Source organism: Misgurnus anguillicaudatus, chromosome 16 (genome assembly GCF_027580225.2).
Source record: "Misgurnus anguillicaudatus chromosome 16, ASM2758022v2, whole genome shotgun sequence".
NCBI lineage: Eukaryota > Metazoa > Chordata > Actinopteri > Cypriniformes > Cobitidae > Misgurnus > Misgurnus anguillicaudatus.
Window position 1 is genome coordinate 6,168,582 of NC_073352.2, and position 23,996 is coordinate 6,192,577.

Below are 23,996 nucleotides of genomic sequence, written 5' to 3' on the forward strand. Positions count from 1 at the left end.
AAGTAAACTGTTGTGTGTTTGTTGTAGTCCAAGAAAAGAGATTTAAGTTGAAGAAGATAACTGGCGTCATTGTTTACTTTCACTGTAAAAAATTTCTGTAGAAATTACAGTATTACTGGGTGTTACTGCCAACTAGCTGCCAGTAACTTGCTGTAGATTTTACATTTATGTTATTTACTGGCAACAGTTTGTTCAAAGTTAAATTAACATGAAACATTTTCAGTCTTTAACTTCTACAGTAAGTTACTGGCAACCAGCTGCATAATTACAGCTAATTTTTTACAGTGTAGGGTTTTGTACATTTGCACATCGTTCACATGTCTTTAACACTTACACATCAAAGGGTGTGTAAATTCGTGAATCTGAAAAATGTGCCCTTCTGAAAAAAACAGCATACCAGCAAGACCAGCATATGTTGTGTTTTGGTGCTGGTTTGCTAGTAAACATCAGCTAAACAGCCTCAAACCAGGACCATCACCAAACCAGCACTAGCACCAGCATCCCATGCTGGTCATACCAGCAAGCCACCGCATATGTTGTGTTTTGGTGCTGTTATGCTGGTGACCACACTGTAAGCCCGAACAGTACTACTAGCTTATAAAAACTAAGGTCACTACCGTTAAAATCTCTTGCTGAGTTAATCCACCTTTAAACTATTCATGTCTATGAACAAATATGTATTTTTATGTTTGTGTGGCTCAGCATTTCTGAGTGAACACCGCTGGTTCACTCACTATGTTTAAGTGTACTGTCGATCACGTGATATGACGTCATGACGTACGGCTCTTATCTGACGTTACCTGAAAAATCTATCCAAGATGGCTACCCTCTCGAGCGACGTGGGATCGAGCATGAAACAACTTGTAAGTAAACCAAAACACTCCAAAACTTCTTTTCATGTTGTAACATTGTAAGAATACCATATTACACGTGACATTTGACTGTTAAACAAGGTTATTTTCAATACATAAGTTGCAAGCGCGCAACTTCACGGTGCCGCGCGCATGCGCCGAAGTCCGCATGCTAGTTAATGTTGTGGCAAGGGAATAATGTTGACGATAGTCAATAGCTCTTTTCAGCAAGCGAAAGTCATTCTGTTTTTGAGTGTGTCTCTGCTGTTTGTGTTAAGCGCTCTGCTGTGGTAAGTTCAATGTGATGCTATGCCTACATGCACGTGTTACATGCTGCCTGTCCGATATACCGCTACTCCGCCATGCTTCTATTTCTATACACGTTTTAGTACTAAGTTAATCTTAACAGGGAAACAAAAATTGTCTGAGTGGTGTAACGTTTGGAAACAATGTCGTAATGGATGGCAGAACCCGAGCTAACTTTATTGGCAAACGATAGCTGTAACTTTTACTCAAAGTTAAGGTTATGGACATAATAGCTACCAAATGAACTCTGCAAGTTTTCATTAAACTTTTACAAACTTCTTTTTATTATAGGTTGAAGTGGAAGAAGTGCAGTGAGCATTCTCCAAAATCAAGGTGACCCAAATGTTAATTGAGTCTGTATTTTTTAGCATTTCTTTTATTTGAAGCCTAATTTATTAGTATTTACTCCGGTATTACACTATCTTGAGCTAATATTTGTGAATAACCCTCTGAAGTGGAATTAATTTTAAATAATTAATTTAAAAGTGTAGGAAAAGTGGAAACAGACACACTCTGTGTGATTTCATAATATCAAAGCATTAAGCAGATCTGATAGCATTGTTATTTGCACTCTTGGTCATAAAGTGCTTCACTAGTTGGGGGATCAGCTCTGGTCTTGATCAGTTATTTTATGCAGTCAGCAGTGAATGCATGAACACTGCAGACTTAGATTTTTTTGGTAAAGTGAGTTGTAACAGTATCTATAAAATCCAGTCTTTGTCAATTATTTTTGCTCTTTCTGTCCTTGAGTAAATCAATCAAAAGTCTCTTAAAAATGTAAAATCTTGCTGTCTGTTTTTGTGTGCATGTGCAGACCTACAATCTTACCAGAGAGCAACTTCATTGGTAAGTTACATTACATGGAGTTGGATGTTGATGTTTCGTTTAGAGTCACCATTATTGTGGTCTTGTTTGTTTTGGTTGAACTTGACTCTTACCTTGTTAATTTTTTTTGACTGCTATAACTTTTTGTGTTTGGGACATGTTTGTTGTGGCAGAGAGGGGACGATGCTGCGGCTCTTTGGTGGTGGTTGTACATAATGTCAAACATCACCATCATCGTGTATAACTTTTAGAAAGGATTTATTGATTTAGTGTATGCTCACTCATCTGAATTATTGTTTTCTGTTAATAGACCCTTTGCAAACACGTGACCTAGACCACGTGACGACGCCATGCTGGACGGCAAAATCACTGACGCACTAGGTTGATTAGTAATAGACGCGCTGGATTTTTGATTAGTTTTAAACAGTTTAAATATATATTACACTAAAATACATGGCTTCTTATATTAAGGAAGTTGTTGTGCCGTTATCGGTCGAGGTAGGGCATTTGGTAGGTCCTCACAAGAAGCGCTATTTAGAGAAGTTAGAGATAGCGGGACTGGATACCGACCCTTACCTTCTTCCTCCTTCAATTTTCACGGACCTCATTAAACGCCGAGTCTGCCCGACTTCACCCCGCATGATTTGTACCACTATGTGGTAAACGGGATATCCCCATACACTGGTGCTGATCTTAAGGCTTTTAAAAGTCTGCAGAGATGCCAAATTCTGAGTTCAGCTTGGAGTGAGATTTTTTATTTTAGAAATTAAATTGAAATAAAAGCTTTTACTGAGTTTAAATGCCTGAGATTAGAGTCTTTACTATTATTTTATACACTTCTATTATGCTTTCCTTCTGATAAAAGTGCCAAAAAAGTTCAGTTAAAATCTAATGAATAGGCTACTGGTCTCTGTAAAATGTATAACTGTAGATAACAGCAGCTTTGATTCAGTTTATCCACTGAGAAAGAGAAGCGTAAAGTGATGATTTGTGATTGGTGATAGAGGGACTGTCACAATCAAATAAACCAAATGAGTAGTTTAATATTAAACTAAAGCAACAGATGTGTATGTGAAGACCATATAATTATATTTCGTATATATTATTGTTTATAGATGTCAAATATCAATTGACTTTTTTCTCTTTTATTAAAACCTGTCACCGCAAACATCACGCAGGCTTGTACTGCTTGCAAACATGCACACGCGAGTGATGGTTGATTAAAATAGCTGTTTTCTGAGGGTATCTGCGTGCGTGGAATCCGGGCAAGTCTCTGCTTTTCATCCAGACCTTGAAGCTTTGTGTGTTCGACTGGTACGGAGCTGACTGATCGGCGTATGACATCAGAGTAACGCGAGAGCAAAGGTAAAGGCGGACCCTTTTGTAACATTTCGACTTGCTCTCGCGGTACTCTGATGTCCTCGCTGCCGAACTTCCTGCGCAGCGCCACATAAAGTGAAATGCTCTTTGACTCTTTGCAGCAAAGCACCAGCAACATGAGAAGGTGGCACGCAAAAGACAGTGAAGGTACGCTAAAATATAAAAGTGTCAGTACTGCGAGCACTGGTTTAGCTACTTACATCGTGAAAATGAATGTGTGGCGTGAGAATGGGGTCAATTGCGTGGGTCTCACGGTGAATGCGTAAGAGTTGGCAGCTATGAAATTTATGGTGTCACTGCAGCATTAAACAATAACATTCATGTAAAAAATGTATTTATGCCACTTTTCTGTAATGGTAGGTGCATCATAGCAACACGAAATAACCATTTAATGACCCTAACGAGCACAAACACGTACTTGTTCGGCTTGCCGTCCGTCTACAACATAGCACTTCCGCCGTCCATCATGGCGTCCATAATTCGCGCGAGTAGAGCGTGACGTCACGTGCAAGGGGTCTATAGTAAAATACTACAGTGCAAGGTCCAGCACTCTCATAGCAGTCTGCCCTTCTGAAGGATTTTGAACAACTTGTGCACATAAAAAAATCAGTTTGTTAATAAGACACAAACATCAAGAATCATAGTATGAATTTCAACAGTGGTGACAAAGAGTATAGTAAACATTTTCATTATGCTGCAGTGTATTCTGGGAGTCCTGGATGGGATTTGTAATTTGTTGATACCCAGCATGCATTGCAGCATAAAGCTTTTCATTTTATTGTCACCTTTGTTGTGATTCATACTTGGATTCTTGATATTTGTGTGTTTACATTATACACTGGTTAATTTTTGGGTGTCAGTGTTTCAAAATTCTCCAGAATGATAAACTGCTGTGAGAGAGCTGGATACCCATACTATCATATTATTTTCAGAGAAAGATGCTTGTGATAAGTGTGCAAACACTAAAATAATACATACATTTTCTAGAAGATGATGTTTAGACTTTATGTACAGTATCAATTACCATCAGGGAGTTGCTGTATTGTCTTTTTTCTGCCATAATGCCTTGAACAGAAAAATTTGTAGCGGTAGAAAAGCTGAACAAGGTTGGAGTCAAGTTCAGCTAGGACAAACACTGATTACAATAATGATGACTTTAAATGAAACGGCCAACATCTAAACCTAAGTTAAGAAAATGACTCTACAAGTAAGGCACACTCCAACATAAAACGAGCAAGACGAGCTGAAGTGAACTTCCTTCCAAACTTTCCCAAGGGAGAAAGTCAGGCCAGTTTGGAAGAAATGAGACTGCAGATTATGGACGAAGTTCAGAAGAGTCAGCAAAATCTACGCTTAATAGAAATGCTAATGCAGAAGACCTTTGCCCTTCGTCGCCAGGAGATTATTCAGGAAAACCCACATGTGAAGGACTTCTTGGAGAAATGGCCGGCTCTTCGGATTGAATCACAGGTAAAACACAGACTCTGTCTTTCTCTTTTCTGCCACTCTTCACACACATTTCTATGCCAAATTTTGAATATGTCACATTTTAATGAAACAGCAAATGCAACTATTCACTGTGGGTAAGAACTATACCTTTTATGTGACCATGTTGCTCAACAATGTATTTTAATGGAACATGTTGCATCACAAATGTGTTGCAAATCGAGTTTTAGTCTTTTTATATAATTATTATTTTATTGTTTCTGGTTTTCTAGCTTTGTGCTGAGTTCCAGCACATCATAAACATAAACCTACGCAACCAGTTCTATGCTGTGCTTGACCAACATACAGCTGGACTGGTGGCATTGTATAGGCAGAAGGCGGCACGAACCGGAAAAATATCAGAGGTGCTGCGTGACATCTTAAAGGTTTATGATCTCCAGGTGAGTTAAAGATGAACTTTGAGCTTCAGGTCTGACTGGACAGCAGGTCCTCATGGTGTCATGATCTGTTTAACACTTTGCCAAATGCCATTAAATTTTGTCAGCACATCCATACTAAAAGAAGAAAGAAATCTGTTATATTAATTTTTGCTTGTTCTTCCAGGAAGTGCGCGATGTCAACATGAAGCGTACTCTAGCCCTTCGTGCCCTCCCGGTATACCTGCGTGAGGATGACCCGCAGTTCTTTAAGACTTTGAATGTAAGTATTCGCTATATTCACAGAACTACTTTCTCACATGCTCGCACACGCTCACTCTTTTCCACACGCTCTCTCTCTCACACACAGACACACGCTTTACACGCTCGCTCGCACACTCTCGCTTGCTCGCCGTCACGCTCACTTGCACTCGCTCTTTTCCACAAGCTCGCTCTCTCTCTCTCTCTCACTCACTCTTGCTCTCTCTTACACACTCACTCTTTTCCACATGCTCTCTCTCTCTCACTCACTCACACACACACACACTTGCTCTCGCGCGCTTTACACGCTCGCTCTCTCATGCTCACGCGCTCGCTCTCGCACCCTCTCTCATAATATACCTGTAATATACACTCATTGGACTTTTCATTAGGTACATCTGTGCAATCTAATTCAATCCATTAAAACAACTTTGATATACATTCAACATCTATAAAGTTGATATATTTTCAGTTTTTGTTGACATTGTACGAAAGCTGAAAATTCTACTATGTTTATTACTGAGGTCATAGTGGATGAAAATTATGTATTAGGGTGCATTATTTTGAATACGGCAAAATGTTAGGAACACCATTCAATATAATTAACCCACTATGGCACCACCACGTATTACAACCTCAGTAATAAATATGAAGTAGAATTATCACCTTTCTGACAATGTCAACAAAAACTGAAAATGTATAAAGTTCATAAACAGAATTTAAAGGAGAGCTGTTGTATTGGATTGAATTGGGTTACATACGTGCACCTGAGTAATTGGCCAGTGAGTGTACATGCAGTTGTTGTTTCTTCAAGTTAACCTAACATTTGCACCCTCTATGTGTCTTTTAGGTGGAGGAGTCGGATGAGACAGGCATCATTGACACACCTGTTGCTCTTGTCACAGCAGTCACAGATGACACTGCAGATGCAGTTCATTTCAGTCCTGCAAACATTTCCATTGTTGTGGAAGACAGTGTTGTGATGAGTGATATCCCTAACTTGGCTATATGCATTATCTTGTTCCTGTTTGAAATGTACACTTGGTGCTCTAAATCCTAAAATCCTGCTTTTTATAGGTTTTTACAAACAGGATGGATTTGATGTCTTGATTTCATGTTTTGATACGTTTATTTTTTTAGTTTTTTAAATATTATTTTATTTCATTGGCACTTTAATGGTCATGGCTGTTACTAATGCTGTTTTAAGAGAGGCCATACTTTTTGTACTAAGCACTTTAAGATTCTCAGTTGCTGATGATCTTGTTCCTGTTTGATATGTAGAGATACATATGTGTGTACACACACACACACACACACACACACACACACACACACACACACACACACACACACACACACACCTCTGAGCTTGAACAGTTTTAAAACAAAATGACTGCTGTTGATGGTCTGATGTTTGTAAGACAATTTTAAGAGAGATTAAAAGAAAATGTACAACTGAATTAATTTGTTGTAGTTTTAACTTGTAAATTTGATTCGCTTGTGGGTTATACACAAATACATTTTTTTTTAAATTAAAATAAGTATAGATAATTATATAAATTTGCATATGTTACACAATATTTTTTAAGTACAGTGCACTTAAAAAAAATAAAAATAGAATTTAAAAGTTTAAGTTTGAGTAGATTGTAAATTTTAATTACCATTGGATCAAAATAATTAAGTAAAGAGAATCATATATATATGTGCGTATGTTAAACAATATTTTTAAGCACAGTGCACTTAAAAAAAATAAAAATAGAATTTAAATGTTTTAGTTTGATTAGATTATAACTTTTAAAACAATTGTACTTAAAAAAAATAAGTTAGTTACCTCAAAAGTTATTACGTAATCACTTTCTATAAAAGTTTTGAGTACTATGACCTTATTGGGGTTTACAGTGCACCAGCAAAGACCATCATAATTCCCATGCTGGTTTGATGCTGGATTTTTCAGCAGGGTGCTCTTTAACTTAACTACTTTAGCTCAAATAAGGTTGTGTGTACTGCTCCTTTTTATGAAGATACGAACGTGTGTCTGAATTCTCTGCTTGATTATTAAAAACCTGTTAACCTGCACGTGAACGACGACTGGTTATTTACATCTTTCTAAATGGATTCAGTTTACTAACAACAATATTTAAGCTAACGTGATAGCTGGCTAAACATGTAGGAAAATTCACGGTTTTGAATATGTAGCAAACAATTTTCATTGTTATCATGCATTTTTAACATATAAAAACTAAATCAGTGACTTACCAGTTATTGATGATGGTGTCTGTGTCGAACGGGAGCTCAGCTTTGTGCTCTGCTTGATTCAAATCATAACAGCAGTGGTGATGTTGCCGTTCAACAGCTAGATGGCTGATTGCCGCATCACGGAATCGGGCCGTGTACTGTATACTGTCCGTCTGAAGCATAAACATTTTTAAATTGCCGCCAAACAGCGTTACAACCGGCATGTGTCAGTTCCACTGGTATCGGGCCACATACTGAATTTCTGACATCATACACATCTTGGCAGTATCATATCAAACCATAATCGGTCCAGGCACAATGCAACGTAGTCGGTCCGACTACACAATTCCAGATTTGGCCCGATTACACTGAGACGCTACTTTAGTAGACCCGGACTTCAGCTGAGTATGCTTACACTCGGGCCAACAGCTATAAATAGTGTTTACTACTGGTATACTATTTCCTCATCTGGGCCAGTTCTGGCGCATACACTAAAAATCTGTCCGGCTTTCAGCCGACACTGGCGGAAAAAAGCCAGAATCGGCCCAGAACTGACTGCTATCTGGGATGTGAAGATATTATGCAGGGGACGCGTTTGTGTGCAGGATGCAGGGATAAACTGACGTCTGACTAAAGTGAGTGTTTATATTTTCTTTGTTATACTAAGGTGGCATTTATATACACAATAGCATATCTGAGCGGTGTTTTATATGTCTATATTGTGAGATCAGTGAGGCTGATATTACACAGATGTAATTAAAGTAAACAAGAGACAAAAAGAAAATTGGTAAAACTAAATAAACATTTAAAATGCATACCCTTTTTTAACTACTTGAAAAGACATTTGTACTGCGATCTGAAACCGCACGTTACTGTTTGAATAAGACTTTGCTACACACCAGGTCAGAGTGTTATTGCGTGTACCACAATGTAACATCACGTTTAAAAGTAAGTCATGATTGGTGTCTGTCAGACACAGTGGTGGTGGCTATTTTCTTTGTTTTACTAACGTGGCATTTATGTACACAATATCATATCTGAGCCGTGTTCCGATTAATGGGAGTGGCTTGCAGTGCTGTGCATTGTGGTGCATAGTGGCAGTTGTAGTTTTTCATACAAATGTGCTCTAAAGTCACATTTTGTCTTTTCTTGGTCAAATAGGCACACAATTCTACATTTATGTTACATTTTGACTACAAATATGACTCACTTTCCATAGAGATTAATGTTCCTATCGGTGAAATGGCCCTTTAACTCTTGATAATTTATTTGAAGAACATTAAAGAAATTTAATGTAAAACATCATCTCCATAATGGAGTTTAGTTCTGTTTTTTTTTCAACAGTATTTTGCTAAAAAGAAGCACAATTGTTATAGCTTTGGCTATTTATTTATTTTATATATGGATATTTATATTGTTCATAATTTGCATAGTTAATCTTGTTCTTTGGTGTTCAGTTTATAAAGGTTTTTCAAATGTTATTTAATAAAAAATATAGTTTGAATAAAAATCGTTCTTTTTTCCTCTCCTACGACCCCTCCCCCCAAAGAATTGCACCGTATCGTGGGTTTGGTGTGTCGTTACAGCCCTACTTCACATGCTCTATAACTCTTGAAAGTTGGTAGAGTCATCGGCCCTTGGGCCCGGGTAAACGTTGGTCACAATGCAATGCTAACAGCAGTTGCCTACAATCTGTGTGATTTTATAGTCCAAGAAAAGAGATTTATGCTGGAGACGATAACTCACATCATCGTTTACTTTGGGGTTTGTAGCTTTTGCATATCATTAACATGTACTGATAATTGGTGCTCTTTAATGGCCCAGTGAAAACTTGGAAAAAAACACGCAATCCAAGCATAAAATGGTATTTACTACATAATGCAGAATTTGGCACATTTTGCATTCAGTAATTTTTAAAACCCATTCTAACTCATTTTCAAATGCTAGATTTTGGTTGTGGTTTCATTAATCAGCGAAAGCGCAGAAAACATTTTCCTTTTTCTAATGTTGGACGTAAAGAAAGGTACATCATGCATTGCAAACAATGATAAGCATTTCCTCACCCAGGAATACTTTCTTTCGGCGTCCGCCTAACACGCACACATGTCCGCAAAGCTTTAAAAGCATTCTCAACCACGGATATGCATGAATGGCCGCGTTCAACAGAAATGCATTACAAATATTTTTTTATTCAAATGATTACTCTTAACAGGCTGTCAGGAAAGCATTGATTCGTGTCATTTACAGGACATCCACATATTCAGGACAGATGAAGAAAAGTAGACAATCCACCATCAAATGTTTACATTGGCTGCATTTAAGATATCAGCAGCTTACATCTAAATTGACAAATACTTACAAAGTCATAAATGTTTAGTCGTTTAAGTGAGCCTGAATATCTTGGAAAAAAAAATCGCATGTCAGTACAGTATTTGATCCATGTTTTACGGCTTAAAATCTCTATGCTGTTGATATGAATCAAACAACAAGAGAGAACCACGTTTGCTTTTTTAAGGGCTCAAATGAAAGCTCTGAGCTGTTGTGATCTCATTTACTATGTGTTGTTTATGTGACATGTGCCCTATCATCACCATTAATATCCACACAAACAATGATTAAATAACTACTAGAGCACAAAATTGTTTACAAGAGTACAAAATTTATCATAGACGTAGTCACTTAATTTTGCTCTCAGAGTGCTACCCCCAAAAGGCTTAATATTACATTTTTACATTTTGCAATTTTAGTTTTTGTTACATTTGGTAAGTTTTGTATACCATATAATTGGATAATACTTGGTTTGGTGGGTTATAATTATGTATCCCCCTCAAGTCATTCCATAATCCAAACTATTGTAAAGCACAGATGATCAGAGTTTTCAGACATTGAATGCCATGCTGCTTGATAAAAACCTACTTTTGCAGCATGTATTATACACAACATAAGAGTGACTCTATTAATTATTCCCCCGTTCCCCTTCCAGTTGAAAAAAAAATATGTTTATATCTTTGATCATGTTCATAATTGTAGCGAATTATACTTCACTTGGGTTCTCTCAAATGGCCTACAGTGGATAATTTCCTGACATTAGCATACAAATATTACCAGTGTCATTAAATATTGCAATGGAGGATCTGTACATTTAAATATAGCATTTTTGTATTATTTTTTTCAAAACAATGTTATTTTGCATCATATTTTCAATCATCCTGACATAACATTAACACAACGTAACCAAACAGAATACTTCTCCATTTTCTGTACAAAATAATACAAAATCTCGAAATATATGCGACTCTTTCAGATGAGACTATATGGGGCATCTTCTCCAGACAGGGCTTAAGTCGAGTCCCAGACCAAAATGCATGTTTAAGCTGTCTTAACCGCAAACAGTTTGCACTGATATATCTTTACATCATTTGGTCTCATGGTGCACAACAGTTATGTTTTTTTTTTTTTGGTAAGGTATGTTTGAAAAACTAGTTTAATGACCTAACATAACTAAGGCTGGCTTAATCTAAACCCTGTTTGGGAAACTGTCACCTATGAGAGAGCAGAAATGTGGTAAAGCATGACTGTTATTTAAATGTAACTGGAACAGGAGGAAATTTTAAGTTGCATACAAACAGAGTCAGTGAGGCGTACTGCAGAAAGATGAAGAAGAGCTCCGGGCTTCTCTGACAGACAGATGGGTGACAGACTCTCACACTTTAAACTCTAAAAACCTCATGCGTATGAAACAGTTAAATATGTGACAGACACATTATTGAAGATACAAAATCATAACGCTCATTCACATTACAACCAGACTAAACTTTAGTTCAACCATAATAAGCTTGTTCAAAACCTTGAGCACATTTATATGACCATAAACATTTGAGATGTCCTGCACTTGGAATTTAAATAAATGAATTTAACCATGATAAACAGAGATGAGAGTACTACACTCTTAAAATCAATTAAAGTCTTCAAATATATCATAAATAAACACAAGAAAAGTATTAGGGATTTGTGGAAAGTTATGCATGAATGGTCTTTTTACTCGTTCATTCATGCTAAAAGACTAGCCAATCAAAACAGAGATCATTTAAATATTCATAAATTATTCATTTAAAAACTGTTTTATTAGATTATAATCTATTTATGAGCACTATAAAAGTTGAAGAAATACCATATGTTCTATTCTATATAATGCATATTTAATGATTTTTCTATATTGCTTGGTTTCTTCTCTTCTGCTTTCACGAAAAGTCGTTTGAAACAACAAAGCATTGTAAAAAAGTGCTTTAGAAAGAAATTTGACTTGACTAAGAAATCTTAAAGGGGACATTTACAAGACTTTTTTAAAATGTCAAATAAATATTTTGTGTCTCCAGAGTACGCAAGTGAAGTTTTAGCTCAAAATATAATACAGAAAATTTATTATAACAAGTTAAAATTGTCACTTTGTAGGTGTGAGCAAAAATAAGCTGTTTTTGGGTGCGTCCTTTAAAATGCAAATGAGCTGATCCCTGCACTAAATGGCAGTGCCGTGGTTGGATAGTGCAGATTAAGGTGCGGTATTATTATAATAAGATCCCCTTCTGACATCACAAGGGTAGACAAATTTCAATGACTATTTTTCACATGGTTGCACATAATGGTTTACCAAAACTAAGTTACTGGGTTGATCTTTATCACATTTTCTAGGTTAATAAAAGCACTGGGGACACAATTATAGCATTTAAAGGTGCAGTGTGTAAATTTTAGCAGCCTCTAGTGGTGAGGTTGCAAATTGCAACCAACAGCTCAGTCCACTGCTCACCCCTTGCTTTTGAAACGCATAGAGAAGCTACGGTAGCCAACACAGGACAAACATTTCATCACTGGAGACAATTTAATAAAAAAGTTTGTCCATTATGAGCTTCTGTAGAAACATGGCGGGACAAAATGGCGACTTCCATGTAGGGGGACCCTCGGTGTATGTAGATAAAAACGTCTCATTCTAAGGCAATAAACACATAACGGTTAATTATGAAAGGTCTTTGTACACCCCTGATAATATAGTTTTGTTTATTATTTTGCATTTCTGTCAAGAGATCTTTCTAAAAATTACACACTGCACCTTTAAACAAAAAATGAAAATATACATCTATACACACAGTAGCCTTCTAGACAATTTAGAAGATGACCTCAGTAACAATATAGTTAAACTTGTTAACATTAGTTAACTAGTTAACTTTCTCTAAAAACTAACAATACACAAGCTTAATGCCTTCATGTTAAATTAAACATTTACTTATATACATTGGCAGTGGTGAGACCAGAAATTTGGACCTCAGTGAAATAGGTTGGACCTCAATGGCTACTCTTAAATGACATACTTTTACAATACACTATGGGTTAAATGGATTACATTATGTTTTTATAAGGCATGGATTAAATCATTTTCGAATCAGCAAACAAAGGAAATAAGGAAAATAAAAACAGAACAAATCAAGAAATTATTATTAGCATAAAAAATAGAAAAGAACAAAGTTACAAATAAAGTCTAACAGTATTATAAGTATAGAAATATAATCAAACAAATAATAACACCGTCTTCTTCATTCTATAATTTAAATATAATTCATCTTTAGCTACAGAAGTGATTTTTCTTTTGTGTTCTGTTGTTTGATTTACATAAGGACACAAACATAAGCAGATTTCTTGAGGGCACTGCCACTTTAAGACCGCATAAGCATCCATACTGACACACACATCTGATTTCTGAAATGTTTGCATTCACTTAACGGACTGTTTTTATGAGAAACCTTGCCAAGACTGTGGTATTTCGACATCATTTTGTGTGAATGTGTCCTGTCAAGCGCAGACAAGATCCTGTGTTTGTGTGCTTTTTGAAATGCACATCTCTGTGCATGCACTTATGAGTGTGTGTCCATTTGAATGCAAGTGTGTGCGTCTGTGCACACAGAAAACAGCTCGCTTTAAAGGGGCCATGGCATGAAAACCTAACTTTTTCCATGTTTAAGTGCTATAATTGGGTCCCCAGTGCATCTATCAACCTAGAAAGTGTGAAAAAGATCAACCTAGTAACTTAGTTTTGGTAAACCATTCTCTTCAAGCACATGAAAATTTGGCTCTGCTTATGATGTCATAAGGAGCTCTTATTATAATAATACCACCCCTTAATCTGCACTATCCAACCACGGCACTGACATTTAAGAGAAAGAGAAAATAAATCACAGCACAATTGAGTTTCAATTGCAAAAACCCACCAACATTGTGATCAGTGTTTGCACTTCATTCGCTCATTTGCATTTTATTAAAGGACACACCCAAAACGGCACATTTTTGCACACACCTATAAAGTGACAATTTTAACATGCTATTTTGAGCTAAAACTTCACATATGTACTCTGGGGACACCAAAGATTTATTTAATATCTTAAAAAAGTCTTGTGACATGGCCCATTTAAAGGTCACATTCTTTCTGTGTTTTTAAAGCTTTGATTGCATTTACAGTGCGCAATATAACATGTATTTATGTTTCACGTGTAAAAAAACGCAGTATTTTTCACACAATTTACTTTTCTCTATAGCTTGTTCTATGAAGTCCCTCCTTCAGAAATACATATTGAGTTCTGATTGTGTAGTTTGTTTAGTGTGTTGTGATTCGACAGCAGCTTAGCTTGACGTTAGCTTAGCTGGCAACTGACGTATGTGGGTGGAGTTTAGTCAAAAAACTGTTCTAGTGACGTAATTAAAGCAGGAAGTAGAGGGCTGTAGTCCAAACCGGCCGTTCACTGTAGGCTTTGAAAGGCGAATTCTGTTAAAGAAAATTTATTGCATGGCAGTGAACTTTGAGCTTTATCATTTTACAAGTATTATTTATGCTATTATAGCAACATTACACACTAACTAAACTTTAAAAAATGGAACCAGGAGTAACGTTTGCGAGCGCTTATTATTAAAGAGATTATTATCATTTATGCTTGATTTCTTCTGCTTTTCCCTTACGAAAAATTAACCATGGTTATATTGTGGTAAAAGTGTAGTAACCATGGTTTTTTGGTGTATTGATTACTATCAGCAAAACCATGGTTTTACTACACTAACTATGGTTTAACTATGGTTTTTGAAAACCATGATTGTCAAAACCATGGTTATTTTGTAGTTACTATGGTTTTACTACAGTAACCATGGTTTTTTGGTTTGAACTGTAGTAAAACCAATATTTGGTATCTTTTCTGACTGAGTGTGCCAGCCGTCAATCTGAGTTATGTAACCACTGCATTAAGGCACAATGACATAACATGAACATTAAGCCAGTGTATTTCTACTATCTGACGTATACCAACAATAAATGTGGTAAAAAGGTATTCTTCATTGTTAGTTTATGTTACAGTAGCTGATACATGGACTAATGTTAATGCCCTCTCGTATGACTTTGATTTCGTATGATGAAATGACAGCTTTCTGACCTAAGTTTATAATCGGGTGAAATATAATGTTGTTCTTCTGTAGAACGGGGACATTTCTATGCATGTTTGACAGCAATACAATAACTTGTTTGGAAAGGATCATTTTTTTAATGCAAAAATTTCTCACTGTGTCTAGGTGTGTCCCACACAATGCAGATATTTGAATAAACTATCTCGCATTCAAGTACATACACAAACATCAAATGTCAAACACTTTTCTGTGCCCACTTGTGCACTGTGCAAATGGACAGAAATACCTTTGGGCAATTACTGTGATATATGCCCCCCCCCCTCTCTTTCTCTCCAATTCTCCTTTTGCTGACTGTTTTTCCTCATTAGACGCCACATGCAGAGCATTCAGCAAAAGCAATATCCTCTGCATCGCATCGGAGAATAGCAACATGTTTTTACATTTCTAGGAAAGAACAGAAGCCCTTGAACGCTTTCAAACTCACCTTCTTCCACATAACACAGGCTAAAAATACACTGCACTACTGTGCATAATGGGTATCAACATTGTCTTAACAGTGATGTCTGGTCTGACAGGGCCAGGTAAATGTTTGACTGGAGGGCACAAACATCCTTCTCCTTATGAGACCCTGTTACCATGGCGTCCATCTGAGGCACAAACGTATCCGTCCCAGCCCACTCCCCGGACCCCGGCTAGCGTGATAACAAGCCCTGCGGGCGAAGAGAGCACACATACATGCTCCAGCTAATGCAGACAGACACTTTCAGCAAACACAGATCTAAAATAGCTCCTCTGTCTTCACTCATTCACACACACATTAAAGATTGAAGGCGAACAACCTCCATCCTCGAGATTACCTCTCAGAGAGAGATTACCTCCTGTGCGTGTACATCTGCCTTACGTCAGCACTTCTACTATCTCATGCATTTATGATACGGCACTGAAAATTCACCACACTATCAAAACAGCTGCTCGGCTTACACTAATACAGATTATACAGAAGAGACATATACACTCCTTCACCTCATCTCATCAGTGTTTTAATAACACTTTACAACATGGGCGTAGTTAGGCCCCAAAATTCTTCTCAGCCCCCTTAAACATTTTGCCATGTTAGCTCTTTATACTGTAAACGGATTTGTGATCGCTTCAATCCCCTTTAAATGTCATATGAAAACGGCAGCAGGGCAGATTTTGGCTTTCCCCCCTGTGACTTTCACTGCATTCAGCCCATCTATGCAAGCAATATTTATTTTAAATAGGCTAAATTACTTTTTTGCTTAGTGTTAAGTTTAAGGTTTATTACTGAGTTTAGATTACCTGAACAAGATTTACAAAAGTAATTACAGTTAAAGGAAAACACCACCTTTTTTTAATATTTTACTATGTTCTTACCTTAACTTACGAAAATGAATTAATACACACCTACTGTATCTTTTTTCAATGCATGCACTTAATCTTTGTACAGCGCATTGTGAATGTGTTAGCATTAAGCTTAGCCCCATTCATTCCTTAGGATCCAAACAGGGATGAATTTAGAAGCCACCAAACACTTCCATGTTTTCCCTATTTAAAGACTCTTACATGAACTTCAACCTGATTCTAACTCTGCCACTGGTAATATATAAGCCTAACCTTACACAGTATTCAATTTTTTATTTTATTCATATATTATACCCTCATGGGGGGGGGGGGGGGCTGAGCCCCCCTAAAATAAAAATCCTAGAATTGCTTTACAATAAGCTTGTATTTATTAACATCAGTAAATGCATTGGCTAACATAAACAATGAGCAATATATTTTTTATAATTTATTTATCTTCATCTTGCACCAAGTGTTTGTGAAAACTAATATTAATCTTACAACTTTAGATTTTTAAACTGTATTAGTAAATGCTGAAATTAACTGGAATTAAGATTAATAAATGCTGTAACAATATTGTACATTGTTCGTTTATGTAAGACCATGTGCACAAAGTATTGGACTTGATGGCTCTCTTTTCATCTCTTCCAACAAATTTTGCTGATGTGTAAGGTGAAGTCCAAATGATCTATCGATCTCGATCTATCAGGTGATGGCTATTTTATCCTCACTGTAATGCAGTCAAATCTTTCTCCATTCAGATTTCTTGCAAGGAACATATAAATAGCAAATGTTTTATAATATTACACTAAATGTTTTGTCAGTCTGTGTTATCAGAATGGAGTAATTTTACAATGTGCACTGTGCAGTAAGCTGTATGCTAAGGTACTTTAAGATTTTTAGCCCTGCCTGATGTGTTTTGTTAAAGGATTAGTCCATTTTCTAAAAAAAATCCAGATAATTTACTCACCACCATCCAAATGTTAATGTCTTTCTTTGTTCAGTCCAAAATAAATTATGTTTTTTGAGGAAAACATTCCAGGATTTTTCTCATTTTAATAGACTTTAATGGACCCCAACATATAACAGTTTTAATGCAGTTTAAAATTGCAGTTTCAAAGGACTCTAAACGATCTCAAACGAGGCATAAGGGTCTTATCTAGCGAAACAATTTTTGGCACAAAAAATAAAAAATATGCACTTCCCACAACTTCTCCTCTTCCTCCGGTCCTGTGACGCGCCAGCGTGACCTCACGTAATACATCATTACGTCAAGAGGTCACGGATGATGTATGCGAAACTCCGCCCCAGTGTTTACAAGTGTGGAGAAAGAGGACCGTTCCTACGTTGTTGTATGTGGAATGATACTAATTAATGCCTTTGTGTCAGTTTATTGTTTAAAATGGTCCGCAAACGTGCGTTTCATATATGTAACACGTGACCTTTCTATGTCACTACGCAATTACGTGAGGTCGCGCTGGCTTGTCACACAGCCAGAGGAAGACGAGAGGTTGTGGTTTAAAAGTGCATATTTTTTATTTTTCTTGTCAAAAATGACAATCGTTTGGCTAGATAAGACCCTTATGCCTCATATAAGATCATTTAGCGTCCTTTGAAACTTGTTATGTGTTGGTGTCCATTAAAATTAGAAAAATCCTTGAATTTTTTCCTCAAAAACTGAATTTTTTCTTGATTGAACAAAGAAAGACATGAAAAACTTGGATGACATGGGGGTGAGTAAAGTATTAGAAATTTTAGAATAAGCATGCATTACTTTTCTAAATAAATGAGTAAGCACAGTGTTATAAATATACCATACGGTAAGAGTTCATGATAAATGAATGTCCTGCTTTCCATCCATTTTACTCTTCGAGTGCAGTACGTGTTAAAATGGAGTGCAATACAATTATTTTTCTTTGCCAGTGACTGTGGCAGTTCACAGAAGAAATCGCTATTTGAATTCTTCGGGGCGAGTCACAGCCCCGTGAGCCAGCTCCTGACAAGACCAAGACTGCTGGTGGGCTGGAAAAAATGCCCCAAATGCCAAAATTGATTTTGTATTCCTTTCAGCACACACACGCACACGGGCATCTGAATGTCTTTGGTGAGTCACGGTATTTCATTATGAGAAACTCCAGGCCATAAGCAAGTTGTTCTCATTTCATGTACAGAGCTCCAGATCGTCTGCCTTTGATCACATGCATCATTGGCACAGCCCTCCAATAATGACAGAAATGTTGTGTGACTGCAGACAAATAATGGATCAGCAACCGCTGCAGCCCTTAGATAAATCATCATCAATATTACCCATCATCGCTCAGTAAACGGCTGATTTTCAGAGTGCCATGTGGTTTAGGCCCCTGACATACAGAAGCATATGTAGTGTTTTTGTAAGGCATATGGTGCAGGGACACACATCTGAAGAGCCTCAGAGGAACCCTGACCCCCTGACTTATAACACGCCGCTCCAGCACTGAGTGGAAATTTGGACCCAGTGCCGGGGAGCCAGACCTTAACCCATCAGATAGACGATGCCATCTGCTTCCATACAGTCAACAGAAGGAGGATACTGGAAAACATATCTATTTCTGTTACACAAATTCTCTTATTTATTCTCTTAAAAATTTATATTTATCTTAGAGAATAGCAGTGTCAAAAACAAAGTAAGCATTAAGGAACGTACTTATTTGCGTAATGAATCAGTTTTTATTACATATTTGTTATAGATTTCCTCAATGTAACAGCAGTATTTCTGTGACAGTGTGTTGCCCTCATATAGATGAAGTTTAGTTTCAGCTCATTACATTTAATTTATCAATAAATGAGCTGTTAAGCCAGATAAACATTCATTTATAAAGTCTGCCTATGCTAGTTAAGTTGCTGTTTCATTGTTTTGTGCCTGAATCCACTTTGGTAGTAATAAATAATCAAAAGATGCATTTTATAGAATCAATAGGAATTAAACACTATTGATTGCCGGGTATTGGTTGACGTCAATGAAAAGGGTTTGATTCCCAGGGAACACACATCTAAAAGAAATGTAAAGATCTACTTCACTGTATTAAACAGTTTCCTAAAGGTTTGCTCGAATATTTATCATATGTCATAGTTACAGTATAGGAAAAATTTCACAACCGATCAGGCAAATATATCTGTAATAAATTAAAAGGCATTAAGCATTTCCAGCCTGGTCTCACAGTTAATACGTAGTATTTTATACGTAATTTTTAAAAACACAATACATATTTTTTGTGCATTTAACTCATTGCCCGTCAGCCCTTTTTGAAAAGTTGCCCGCCAGCGCTTTTTTTGTGATTTTCACAAAAGTTTCAAAAATGTCTTCCAGGAAAATTTTCTTCTAAAATTATAAACATACAAATATGAAAGAACAGACCCTCTGCTTTCAAACAAACAATAAACAAACAAAAGGGAAAAAACGTTCCATACTATCTATATTTTTGTCCTCCATTTATAACCTCTTAAATATGGGTATTTTTCTTAAAAATAAGATTTTTTTAGCAAAAAGATGAAATAATTGCATTTTTGTGAAGGGATTTTGTTAGAGATCAGATTCAGAACGATTATCAACACATACACAGAGTTTAAAATTAGTAAAAAAAATTTTCTTTAGTTTTTTATAAATTGGGTAAGTAATTTATATCGTTATTACAAATTAACATAAAAACTCATCAGGAACACGTCTTTTCTATGCAAATGTTTTCTCTTAAATTTTCTTTTAATTGACGTGATAACTTGTCAGTGGCGGGGAAAGAGTTAAACAGATGTTGAAACAATTTTTGACATTTATTTGTAGCATTATTACGTTTTTACAGTTACAAAATACCATAAAGATTGCTGTATTATTTCACTTTAACCATTTTATCGATAATGTTACCACCCTAAACCCTACCCCAAACCTTAACCCAAACCATTATATACAAAATATTAAATTGTATTCTTTTTATATTAGGCAATGTGACAGACAAAAATGTGTACGAATTTTTTTGTAACAATATAACAATATTTAAAAGATATTTAAGCCGCTAATACAGTCCTACCCAAATCATCTACTGTTATGCTGCGTTTACATCAGCCATGGTTGAGGCGTCAAGCATGAGTGATTTCAATGTTAAGTCAATGCGAATGAGGCGTTTGGCACGGTACGCGCGAATGGTGCTTTTTTTTACTGAAACTGAAACTGAAAACATGTCATTAATATGAAAAAGAAATGCCAATGCCTGCGATTATTTTAATATTTATGAAAAGGAATTCGTACAAATGTGTTTTAAAATGTAAGTAAATGTAAACCACACTTTACTTAAAAATACGTATTCTCTGAACACGTTGATATTTCATATCAAATGTTACTGCATTTTCCTTGATTTTATCACACAAAGCTTTATACTAGTACCACTACAGTTCTTCGAATTGAGAGCCAAAGAGGAAAATTCAGCTCTACAATTCAGTTTCAGTAGCCTGAAGTGGTCATATGTCAAACTCTTACATTTTGCAGCAGTTTCAGTCGGCGCCAGAAATAACTTCTCCAGATACGAGAGCTCAGAGAGGACCATAACTGTATAACGCCTGCACTTTCATATGCAATACAATGACTGCCTGCATAAAATAAGGCAATAAATCAAACGTGTAACAGGGACCAAATGCCCCGAGGCAGAAATGCTTTTAAACATAATGTACATGAAGCTCATTGGCTAATATAGCGTGCAAAGGTCTCTCAGGCCATTAGCTCATCTGATTTCCACGATAGGGCACTCGGTTCCTTCCAGCTAAACTGTCCATCAAAACAGCAAGATCTCAGATGGTGCGAATGAAGGTTTGGGGCTAATGGTCCTTCAACAGTCCACAAATACACAAACCAATGCCTAGTGTGTGTGGACATACAGTACTTAAAATATATAAGTACATAGTTTTACATTTGAAAATCTCATTTTATTTCTTTGTGAATTTAATTGTTGTGAAATATCTAACTATTTGTAAATTTCCTTCCATTTATTAAGCCGTTTGAACATTATATTTAAACAAATGACAATGCTGTTAAGGAATTCATAATTAAAATGAATTTGAATATTTGATTCAGTATTGGCATGAATCAAAAAGGAGTGTTTGTGTTTCATGTTATGAATGTAAATAACAGATGAGAGATTTATTCTTCATTAGAGAAACAGAGGTCTGGAGTAGCGATTACAGCACATCGGTCAAATCAACTTCATGTTTTTAATGTTTGTTTATTTAAATCACGTCAGAAGATAAATGTCCTGTGACAGTTCTGATACCTGCGGATACTGTCTCACATTATTTATGACTGATATGCAGGACTGTAGCTGTGGCAACTCGCCAAAAAAAGCTCAAAAAACAACAACAATTATTGTAAATGTCACTCGGTGGTTGTGGGAATTTGAAAGTGTTTTGCTTGAAGTCTATTGTGCGTCAGTTCTCTGCAGGGAAATTTACATTGTCAGGAGTACTTCACAAATGTGTTGTGAGATGGATGCAAACAATAGCGCTGTGATTAAAGCCGTTACCCAGTGATAATACACTGATTTAAATATGTGAACCTCTCTATCTGTATTAAAGAATAGCAAAAGACATCTACATTTGCATTTCCTGAAGGAAAAAAACAGCACTTGCCAGGCAAAACAAGAATAAAGTTGTAGGTGAACTTAAAACTCTGAAACACCTCAACTTTGCCAGTAAGAGACTTCAATTGTGTGCATCTGTGTAATTGACCTATCGCTAAGCCCTGCCACCCTTAAGGGGGTCGCACACCGGCCGTGCGACTCGATGAGGTATCGTAAACCGGAAGTGCACATATAGCGGGAGCTTCGTCAGATAGCGTCTACTTCCACATGCAAAATATGTGTTAGCAGCCTATGTTAATGGTTAACGATATGAGACAAATATGATGTTATTTAATGTTAAACTATGTGAGTGGCGCAACAGGGATTTGAGGAAATTCCTGAGTCAAAGCTGGGCGGCGCGGACAGGCACCACCTGGCGGCACCATTGTGCGTATACTCATAGAAAAAATGCAATTTTTTTAGAACGGCACGGCACCGAGCTGCGCGTCCAGTTTGCGATAAATATGGCTGAAAACAAGATTAATTTCGAAGCGAGGGTTTACAGATCACAATGCAAGCGGGTGAAGCCTCATGTTACGGTCATCACGATCACCGATAACAGTTTCCTCCTATCTATATATTTTTTCTCTGCTTATAAACAAACTCTTAAATATGGGTAATTTTCTTTAAAAAGACAGATTTTTAGCAAAAAGCTGAAATAATAGCATTTTGTGAAGGAGTTTTGTTAGATCAAAATTCAGAATGGTTATCAAAACATACACAGCGTTTAAAATTAGTAAATAACGTTTTGGTTTCAGTTTTTTCATAAATTGTGTAAGAGCGACATCTATTGGATAATCACAGTATTGCAGATTAATATAAAAATTCATCAGGAACACGTTTTTATGCAAATGTTTTCTTTTAATTGACGAGATAACTTAATAAGAGTTAATATGCAGTGGCACTGAATTTTAGATAACATTAGCTCAAGCTATCTAACATTGTCTAACTTACCAGAGGCTGAGGCTTTTTTAGTAATGATTGCGATTAACTCTTTCGCGCCACTGACGAATTAACTCGTTAATTAAGAGAAAACGCTTCCCTGTCAATGCAAGAGTTTCCGGCTTTCCGCAATACTGCTATTGTCCACCAGGTGGCACTTCTGCAACTTATACATCCCGGAAGTAGCGCCTCACGTGAAAGAGAAAGAACTCTGATCTCTATCAAAAGTCCTTCACAAAAATTGAATTATCTCAGCTTTTTGCTTAAAATTGGGTGTTTTTGAAGAAATCTACCTTTATCTGAGAGGTGATAAAAAGAGAACTGATGAAGGTAGGAGGAAATGTTTTTTTTTTTTTTTGAAAGCAGATGGTCTGTTCATTTGATATATTGTTTGTTTATATATATATAAAGAATAACATTTTCTGGAAGGCATTAAACTTTTGTGAAAATCATGAAAAATGCTGGCGCTGGCTGGCAATTTTTTTTTTAAATGCTGGCGGGGAAAGAGTTAAAAAAGTTTAGGTGACTTTATCACAGATGAAAGCATTGTTCCTTCGACTTACCTTAGAACAAATGTACACATCCTTGTTGATCTGGACATTAAGTGGCATTTTTGTCTGTCTTGTTTGGGTTTAGAAAATGAAATAAATTTAATTTTATTGCCCATCCATTGGCTCATTAAGTTTGAGGGGTGGGGCTTAGTGATAGGTCAATTGACCCTTTGCTAAACCACGCCCAAAGACCGCCACAGGCCAATCATGGTTTAGCAACCATAACTAGGCGCGGGGAGTCTGACAAGCCTTTAGGCGGAGGAAACATGCCAAAGCATTGCGAGTATGGATTGTGTAAATCGGATACCGCTATCCTAAAAGTTTGGACGGGTGGTGGATTATTTTCCCTTC

At 36.5% G+C, this 23,996-nt stretch overlaps 2 protein-coding genes across 6 annotated transcripts in view; one reads left to right on the top strand and one right to left on the bottom strand.

Moving 5' to 3' along the window:
* nlgn3a (neuroligin 3a) overlaps nucleotides 1–23,996 on the bottom strand; it is a 276,767-nt gene that overhangs the window by 44,381 nt on the left and 208,390 nt on the right. The window lies entirely within an intron of this gene.
* On the top strand, nucleotides 573–6,945 carry LOC129425827 (uncharacterized). 3 transcript variants are annotated; one of them, XM_073854069.1, is made up of 7 exons: nucleotides 573–863; nucleotides 1,449–1,490; nucleotides 1,972–2,003; nucleotides 4,638–4,832; nucleotides 5,129–5,248; nucleotides 5,412–5,507; nucleotides 6,336–6,945. In XM_073854069.1, exons 4-7 carry the CDS (start codon nucleotides 4,665–4,667, stop codon nucleotides 6,543–6,545), a joined length of 594 nt encoding a protein of 197 aa, XP_073710170.1. In that variant the 5' UTR covers nucleotides 573–863; nucleotides 1,449–1,490; nucleotides 1,972–2,003; nucleotides 4,638–4,664; the 3' UTR covers nucleotides 6,546–6,945. The 3 variants fall into 3 exon arrangements, with proteins under 3 accessions (XP_073710170.1, XP_073710168.1, XP_073710169.1); XM_073854067.1 differs by having other exon boundaries at nucleotides 579–863; nucleotides 5,081–5,248; XM_073854068.1 differs by lacking the exon at nucleotides 573–863 and adding an exon at nucleotides 1,019–1,141 and having other exon boundaries at nucleotides 5,081–5,248.

Coding starts and splice junctions, on each gene's coding strand:
- LOC129425827 (XM_073854067.1), top strand. CDS start 4,665: ATGAGACTGCAGATTATGGACGAAGTTCAGAAGAGTCAGCAAAATCTA. Junction 5,249..5,411: donor TAAAGGTTTATGATCTCCAG/GTGAGTTAAAGA, acceptor TTGTTCTTCCAG/GAAGTGCGCGATGTCAACAT. Junction 5,508..6,335: donor AGTTCTTTAAGACTTTGAAT/GTAAGTATTCGC, acceptor TGTGTCTTTTAG/GTGGAGGAGTCGGATGAGAC.